The following is a 9,702-nucleotide window of genomic DNA, read 5'->3' on the forward strand; positions in this document are numbered from 1 at the left end:
GCAGGGGATTTTTATACAAGTCTGAGATTTGCTTACATGCCAACAAATCTACCACATGTTACTTATATCTTAAGTTTTTTTCACTTTCACAGACCATTTAATTCCTAAGGAACTGAGAGGATAAAAATAATTAAGGCCAGGATAAAGAAGTAATAGCTTTGAAGTATTCTTTCACTTTATGAAGAGTTCAGTTGTTTAGCCTAGTAACACTGTTAAAAGAAATACATGGAACCCAAATAGGATGATAATTTGTTTTACAATTTAATATTTTTCTCTCTACAGCTAACATATTTAGAAGGTCGGTTTTGGCTAGAAACAAAATTTGCAAACAATATCAACAACATTTTTGCATCCCAGTTTTTCTTGTCAATATGAAAATACTACAAAAGTAACTCATCATATTTGAGGTAATTTTTAACCTATGAACAGTCATGTTCCACAAAAGACAAAATAAAGTTTATAATATTGAATGACTTTGAAGTACACACAAGTGCTATGTATGTCACTAATGTTAATACCTTGCTATAAAAGAACAGACATGTCTATTTCCACCCTTTACAATGTTAGGATGAGAGGAAAGAAGTCAGATATTATTTTGGAAATGCGAAAGGGTGTGTATGAGAGATAAGTATACCACCTGTAAGCTGCCTGAATCCTGAAGCCTCGTTTGTTTCATATATTGTTCATATATTCATATATTGGTTCTTCATAAAAGTGCTTTAATTATTTAAAAACTATTTATTATTATTTTTCATTCATTTTCTGAATTTTATGTTTATGTGGTGCCCAAAACTCAGGGACTCACGCACACTAGGTAAGCACTCTACCACTAAGCCACATTCCCTGCCCCCACAAAAATGTTTTAAAATAAGTCATTGTTTAGACTTGGAAGCATTAAAGCTAAATCTTTTTCACACAAATTGCCATTCTGTTTAGAAGAAAAAGACCTACAACTCCATAACGTATGTATGTTTTTCAAATTACATATTAAAGTTAAAATTCAACAACGGAAGAGAATGTTTCATGCAATATATAGTTTAAAATTACCAAATTTACAAAATAATTTCAGTGAAGACTTAAGGAGATCTAATCCTTTCTCCATATGGAGTAGTTTTCAATAACTGGGAAGCTATTTGAAAAAAAAAACTTCTCAAACAACAACAAAACTACCACTACCAAATAATAACAAAACAACAAAAACTCCCACACTTTAATTTTAACTCCATTGACACATTTTTCTATAGTTTTCCTCAAAGAATATTTCTAAAGCACAAAGAAGAATCATAATAGTTTAATTAGATCCATTTCATATTTCCTGAACATGTCACTCATAGAAATAAACAAATGCTTTGTACACAAGCTTTATTTACTGTGCCACATTCATAGTGTACTGAGCCAAGTGCAAACATTTACTGTACCCCCTGGTGTGTGTGGAGCTCTGCTCCTATAAACATTTCATTATCTGGATGACAGAAAACAAGATTAGAGAAGATGGCAATTAAAATCCACGAGCTAATGTACAAATGGACTTTAGATTAGGATTCTACCTCTTCTCCACTATTAAGCAAAACAGCTGAAGCAGGTCAGTCTCCTTAGACAGGAGATAATGACCGATTAGTGGTGAAGTAGAAATAGAAAGGCTTGGAGCCAGAATAACCAAGAAGAACAAAAGGTTTGGAAAGTTGACAGCTTGGCATTCATTATATTGAAAAATCCCTTCTGTTAAAAATTATACTTGGTTCCCTACCCTTACATATAATTAACATGGACCACTGAATTCTAAGGGGAGAACATTTTTTTTTTTTTTTTTGCCAGTCCTGGGCTTGATCTCAGGGCCTGAGCCATGCATGTCCTTGGACTTTCTCAGGACTAGAGCTCTACCACTTGAGCTTCAGCACCACTTCTGGCTTTTTTCTATGTATGTGGTACCGAGGAATCCAATCTGGGTCTTTGTGCATACTAGGCAAGCACTCTACCACTAGGCCAAACTCCTGGCCCCAGGGTTGTGGGGGGAAGGACAATTTTTATAATTACTTGGAAGTTATAAAAATGTTTTTCAAAGTAATCCATAACAAAAAATGACTTAATAAACAAAACAATAAATAGCAAAACTAGAGAGCAAATTTGCACCTTAGGTAGCTGCATTCATGGAAGGAAGTACAAAAGCATGAGAAGGGGTATCAAGGTTTGAGAAATAATGCACCCACTATCTGATGAATGTAATTGTAACCCTTCTATATACATTATCCTGACAATAAAATAAATTAAAAAAATAGAAATGACTAGTTTTTGGTGATTCTGTCCAAGTGCTGGCTTGTGCCATTAAGCTGTTCAGTCTAGCAAAATCCACAGCATTTTCAGTTATTACTGCTTTCCTTAATGGTTATTTCTAATAAGAGAAAGGAGACAGCAAACAAACTACTGGATCACTACTCTATCCTGGATCACTTTAGAGAAAACAAACAAAAAGTGCTCCTGACACAATAAGGGTTTACATAAAATTGCAAGGGCTACTTTAGGTTTTTCTTTTTCTTTCTTTTTTTTTTTTTTTACCCAGTCCTGGAGCTTGAGCTTGGGCTTGGGCATTGTCCCTGAGCTTCTTTTGCTCAAGGCTAGTACTCTATCAACTGAGCCACAGTGCCACTTCCAGACTTTTCTGTTTATGGGGTACTGAGGAATTGAAGCCAGGGCTTTATGCATGCGGAAAGCACTCTACCACTAAGCCACATTTCCAGCCCAATATTCTACCTTTTTGCTGTTTAGCTTCTAAGGTACAAATAGTATATAGATGAAATTCCCTTGGGGTAAGACTTAGAGTTCCTATAAATACTATGTCAATAAAAATGACACAGAAAAAGTGTTATGGCCAGTAACTATAGTAATGTACATATTTGATCAGGAGAGACTAGTGAATAAAATTTAGTCATCTACTTGAATGGAAATACTTTGGGTATCTGAATCCCCAAAGAGGATTATAATGTAACATTATAAAATGTGATGATTTAAATCAATCTGACATTTTTCTCATTCTAACCTTGCAGTCTGAATCAGAGTTTCAGGTTACCCATTTGATTTGGAGTCTGCATTTGTTATCTATTTGTACTATTTTCCCTTGTTCTTAAGAAGAACCCAAATGCTATACACAGTGATGCTTTCTGATAGGTTCTAGGTTCTCTCTTCCTTCTTTCTGCTTGATACTACATGCTCTGGTCATCCAAGACTTTGCCTACTATAACTGTAGAAACTTTGTTGCAGGATTCTTTTATTTACCCCGGTTTCGAATGGTCCTGGGAAAGTTTATTAAGTAAGGTCCAAACCACAGCACGTAGTATTTAAACTCTACCCATCATAGAGAACACTGTACAGAATTCAACAGGGTTCTTATTCAATTCCAATTAAAACTAAAGACATACATCTTGAAGACTCAAGTATCTTGAAGATAAAGGGAGTTAAAAGAATGGACAGGAAAATACAATGAATGACAAGAGGAAGATATTTATAACCACAGGGCAAGTCAACTGCTGATTAAAAATGGTAGTTTAAGTACTTGAGAAAGGTATTTAAGAGGAATGTGCAGATCTGGTGATGAATTAGGGAATTTATTTGAGAATAAAATTCTAACAAATATAAACTATAACATATTGTACAGATTTAGATAAAAGGGGGGATGAGTTTCAGGATAACTCAAATATTGCTCCACCTAGTGTGTATTTTAGAATTTCTTCTTATATGTGCAGCAGCAGTTTTTAGATTATGGTGATAAACTCTTCTCTTTTGTCTGATAGTGAGAGTTAGCCATTATTAAGAATGCTTTGCTGAGGAAATATAACACTAAAATCAATATCTCATAGCAAAATACAAAATTTTAGTAACATTGTTATCAGAGTTTAAAATAACTTAAATTCTGATGGTAAGAATCTAAGAATAAAAATCTAACAATAAAATATATGTAATTTTATAATTTGCTAGGAAAATCTCTAGAGTTTTTTTTTAAACATACAGGCATTTATGTAGTCATCTATCTACGTGCAGAAACTTAGGAATACTGATGCGTTTCCTACAAAAGCTTCTGTATATTATAGTGAAGGAAAAAAGAAATCCTAAAGTATGTAAAATATATTTCTGCCTGCCCCCTCCCCTTTTGGGATGGATGGATTCTTTTAGCTTAAGATTTATATTTCTGCCCCTATTAAGGTATTTAAATGCTTAATATGTAGTCATGTATCATACAGAATTGAAAAAAAATAAGAAATACAGTTTTGCATAGGGTTCATTTAACAAAGCAAATAAGCTACCCGCCTCCTTGTTTCTGTTCTCAGTGGTATTTGAATAGTGTCACGGGTTGGGGATGTGCCTTCACATTGTGCTTCACTCAAAAACAGAGAATTTTATACACTACAAAGTCCACACAGACATTTCATAAGCTTTTTGTTATTTCCTTCCAAGGTTTTGACATTGATAACAAATGTCCAAATCAAACACATATTTTACTAAATAATGGGGCACACTGAAGTTGGAGGGAAGAGGGATGGTTTATTATCTGACAGATAGAAACTTAATGAGCATCCTGAACACAGAGATCTACTGAGCACATCTTTTCCCTCTTGCCCTTTAGACACACCACACAGTAAATGACTTATCAAAGTAAAGTACCTGTTATTCACTTATTCAATCCAATCATTGTTCTGATCAAGGAAGTGAATCATGCCATGATTCAAAAGATCTGTCCTTCACATAAGCCTATGAGATCACATTAAAAATGATTTATTGTACATCTTTGCATTTCTTAAGGCATGAACAATGGCATACAGATGGAACAGGTGCTGGGAAGCATCAGTCTGCTTCAATGAGGCTGGCATGAGCACACCACATCCAAACCTCATCTGACATGTGAGCCACCCTACTGCAGTGGCCCTGGAGCTCCTATGATAAGGGAGGGCGCTTCTGGGACAACAAACCAAACAGACGGTTTCTATGTTGTTTTAACACTCCTCATCATCTCTAAGCACCAATTACAGTTCAATTTTCATTACAAATGCTTGAGGCTTTGGATTTTTTTATCTTCTGTTCCTTTTATTCTGCTTTCTGAGGAGGGTGTGGAATATATATGCATATATGCATATACATATATATATATACAAACATAATGGTTTATTTTAAGGAATATGGTTGCAGCAAAACAGAAATGATCCAAAGGTGGTTAGGGGCCTGGTCTAATGCACTTTTGAAAATCCATTATAAAGATGAATAGAAAAGCAAATGGTAGGTTTTTTCAGTCGACCCAGAAACCACGCGTAGCTATACGAAACATAATTGTGCATAGTTATTTATTCATTCAGAGTGTGATATGTTCACTAGCATTATGTCTCCAGTTTACCAAAGAACAGGGCTGTCTACTTTGCTAAACCCGGGGTCTTTTCGAAGCTCCCAGTAGGTGTCGTTAGAAACCCAGGCTTCTCTTTGATTTGCATCAATAACTTTTCTGTGAAAATATAAAACTCAGCATTAGCTACAAATCACATCAAAGTCACTTGATAATTGGACCCTTATTCCTATAGAAGGAATAATTTGCAAGTCATTTCAGGTCTTATTCCCCAATAATTGATAATTTCCATATTTTTGACCAGAAGTGAATTCATTTGTATTGTACAGGTTTGAAATGGAAGCACGGAGAAAAAAGACTGAGGACAGAAGCAAATGACCTCTAGATAGAGACAGAAAGCAAAGGACCCCAACCAAAACAGATACGAATATTATAACCAAGTGCTCCCAGCCCCAGTCTCAAGAATAGTTTTTCCTTTTCTTTTAGGGGAGGGAATCCAGTAACAGTTGCTCTGAAGGTCACAGGCATTCTCTGCAGACACCCGCAGGGGAAGGCTGCATTTCTACCCCATAGCAGTCATGAAATGGCAACTCTAAAGGATGTGAGGCTACTCAAGAGTTTTATTTGTTTTGTGTGGGCTCTGGCATTGTCAACAGATGGATCTAGAAACTACTGATTCATCTGTGTGACATATAAAGAATCTTGTGGATACTCCTGCAATAACCACTCATAGGTATACCACAGAGGGTCCAAATCTGAGAAGATGTGTTTATCATTCTGTGATAAACACAAAATGAAATCTTAAGGAACTCAAAGCCACCCAGGCCCTGGGTGAGGAGCAGGGACAAGTTTCTACCAACCTAAATGAAACAGGTGGTAGACAAAACCTTTTGGCATGAGACTCTCACTCTCCTCACTTGTCAACAGAAAGAGATGATCCACAAAGAATTTCTTTCTATAGGTGTTTACTTTCCCCAAGTGTAAAATCTGATCCAATATTTTCATTGTCAAAACTGACGTCACCAAAATTGGAGTAAGGTTTATCAGAGTTCCCTGGATACTACCTTATCCCTCACTTTTTTTTATATCCAGTTTTTCATGGCTTGTGGCAACAACAGTTTATAAAGCATTCACTTGTTGTAGCGATGAACCTTGGCAGTCATGGAATGGCAACTCTGAAGGATCTGATGCTACCTCGATCAGATCAGATCAGATTGTTTATTCCAGGCTCTAGAATGGTCAACAAATGGATCTAGAAACTATAGAAAGTACTACTTACTTAACTACTACTTACTTAAAAAATTTTGGTATATGTTCAAGATTGTTTTCTTCCATGTACCGTCTTCGAGATCTCTGGAGTTCTTCTACTCTTAGCTTCTCTGCTGCTGCAGCTTCTAAATTTCCTTCTTCCAAAAATCTGATCAGAAAGAAGTTGATAATTCAAATGTTATCCTCCTTTTAGAAAAGTGATTCTCACTGGCTCAAGGTTACACTCTGGTTGTTGTGAGTGAACAGGGACCAGCAACAAGGAACAGCAGGCAGTAACAGTGCATGGTGTGCCTTGGGGCTGCCCTCACCTCTGTCCTCCTCTTCATTACTAGGCTCTCCACGCACACGGAATGAATAACTGCACTTAAAGAATTTAATGACAGAAGGGGAAGGTGAAGGACTTGGTCTTGAAGATTTTCTAGGCTGTCTAGGATTCCATACTTTGAGAGATTTGTCAGGACTATAGCATGGTTCTGGATGAGATCAGCATGATGTCACAGCTGAATTCCTTTCCCACAATACCAGAAGGCATTTACTGAAGCTTGGGATGGAAGGTGCTAACTGGCTATTCTCCAGCTATTTTGAGAACAAATTGAAAGGCAAGGGAGCTTCTCTGTTTGGCTGGAGAGAGTAAGAGTGATGAAAAAAAGTAGGTAACAGTTGGGGAAATTTACCAAAAAAAAAGCTGTGCAATAAAAAATAAATAAGACAGAAATTCAGATAAGGAATACAGAAACAGAACTTTAAAGGAATCAAACAAACCAGACACAAAAATGATTTGCAAATGTTTACATCTCAAAATGAGAATGAAGATCAAGATAATTTTCAATGTCAAATAGACTACTGCATGTTCTGGGTGGCGGGTAATAAAGTAGGATAAAATTACATTCAATAGTAGGAGTTATTCAAAAATAAATTGGACAGTAGAACATTCAATACAAAGAACATTTTAGCAGAAGTTAAAGACAAATCACTCTAAAACTAATCTCCAAGGAAACAACCATCCCATTTAAAGCTGGGCCAAAAACTTAGAGTCTTCTCGGAAGAAGAAATAAGAATGGCCTATAGACACATGAAAAAATGCTCGACATCTCATAAAAGAAATGCAAATCAAAACAACTCTAAGATTCCACCTCACTCCAGTTAGAATGGCCAGGATCAAGAAATCTAATAACAACAGATGCTGGAGGGGATGTGGCCAGGAGGGATCACTACTACACTGTTGGTGGGAGTACAAACTCATTCAGCCACTTTGGAAAGCAGTATGGCCATTCCTCAAAAGACTAAACATAGAACTTCCCTATGACCCAGCAATGCCACTCCTCTGCATTTACCAATCATCCAGAAACAAGGACAATAATGCTGCACTGCAGCATTATTTACCATAGTAAAGATATGGAACCAACCCAGATGCCCCTCAGTTGATGAATGGATCAACAAGATGTGGTATTTATACACAATGGAATTCTATGCTGCTATCAGAAAGAACATCTCCCCATTTGTAAGTAAATGGAAAGACTTAGAAAAAATCATATTAAGTGAAGTAAGCCAGACTCAAAGGAACATAGGCTCAATGGTTTCCCTCATTTGTCATAATCAGTAGAAACCTTGAGCTCTCCTAGCAGAGATTTACAATAGAGCAAAACCTAGATATATAAGGCCATATAGGATGATGCTAAATAAAAGAACCTCCAGGATAGAAACAAAAGCCATGTAATGAGTGATTGTTGTCCTTAATGTACTATGTTATCTCTCATCTCTTTTGCTGTCCCTTGGTTATCTCATGTTGTTACATTATTTTACTTTGTTTTCTGATATATTGTATATACGTTTATTTGGTTATTTGAAACTGAATAAGGAAAGGGAGAAAATAAGATGAGGGGCAGGGGAGGGAGGGAAATGGGGACCAAGACATGAGAAAGGGTATCAATGTATGTGAAGTAATGCACCTTCTGCCTGGTGAATATAATGTAACCCTTCTATTAATTACAATAAAATATATGAAAAAAGCCATATAAACTTGAAAAGTAGAAAAGTGATAATAGAAGGAATTTGGATAGCATATACCATTTTTGGAAAAAGTAGAATAAATTTTGTAAGAGAAAGCATTATGACTGTTATATACAAATAATAAAAAGAGTCAGCCAGGCACTAATGGTTCAAGCATGTAATCCTAGCTACTCTGGAGGCTGAATTCTGGTGATTGTGGTTTGAAACCAGCCTGAGCAGAAAAATCTGTGGCATTCTTTTCTCCAGGCAAGCCACCAAAAAAGCCCATAGCAGAGCTGTTGCTCAAGTGGTAGAAAAATTGAGCAGAAAAAGCTCAGAAACAGTGTCCAGGCCTGATTTTAAGCCCCGAGACTGTCCATTCCCCACAAAAAAATAAAAGAAAAAAAAAGAAAAGGTAAGAATCAGAAAGCAGGGCTGGAGTGTGGCCTAGTGGTAGAGTGCCTGGCTAGCATGCACAAAGCCCTGGCTTAGATTCCTTGGTACCACATACACAGAAAAAGCTGGAAGTGGTACTGTGGCTTAAGTGGTAGAGTGCTCCTTGAGAAAGCTCAAAGACAGTATCCAGACCCTGAGTTCAAGCCCCAAGACTGGCAAAAAAAAGAACAAAAACATTAAAGGTACTATATTACTATATTGTAATACAGTCTCATATTCTGTGGGACCTAAACATGTTGGGCAAACACATATCTGGGTGCACCTGTAACTCATCCTCTCATTTATATTCAATTTAAAAGACAGCCCATATTAAAGAATAATAGCCTACAGGATTTACGGAATGAATTTTTATTTAGTGCAGAGCTCTCATATTTGCACATCTTTAGTAAATTTGAGGAGGGAGAAACTTCATGTGAAACATAGCTGCTATGGTTCACTGGCAGTTTGTGCTGCAAGAAGTTTGTATTATAATCATCTGACAAATACTTTACCTACATTTAAAAACTCAAGTATTTCATTTAACATGTTTCCCCCAGGTCCTTCCATTTCTTTGTAAATGATATAGCATCATTCTTTCTAATGCATGAATAAAATACCATTGTGAACACACTGAAGAGACAAAAGTTGCAGACATTCTCTCATATGCAGAAGGTAAAAATAGTTTA

The 9,702-nt window shown here is 36.3% G+C and overlaps 1 protein-coding gene across 7 annotated transcripts in view; it reads right to left on the reverse strand.

Moving 5' to 3' along the window:
- Positions 1–5,310: 5,310 nt before the first annotated feature.
- Positions 5,311–9,702, reverse strand: part of Osbpl6 (oxysterol binding protein like 6) — a 179,002-nt gene continuing 174,610 nt past the window's right edge. For all 7 annotated transcript variants that reach the window (XM_090342557.1, XM_090342562.1, XM_090342561.1 and 4 more), the window contains 2 exons: positions 6,618–6,740; positions 5,311–5,482 (listed from right to left, as the gene is read on the reverse strand). In XM_090342557.1, coding sequence (XP_090198683.1) covers positions 5,374–5,482; positions 6,618–6,740 — 232 coding nt within the window. In that variant the 3' untranslated portion in view covers positions 5,311–5,373. The remainder of the gene's footprint in view (positions 5,483–6,617; positions 6,741–9,702) is intronic.

Source organism: Megascapheus bottae, chromosome 12 (assembly GCF_031878675.1).
Source record: "Megascapheus bottae isolate mThoBot1 chromosome 12, mThoBot2.hap1, whole genome shotgun sequence".
Taxonomy (NCBI): Eukaryota; Metazoa; Chordata; class Mammalia; order Rodentia; family Geomyidae; genus Megascapheus; species Megascapheus bottae.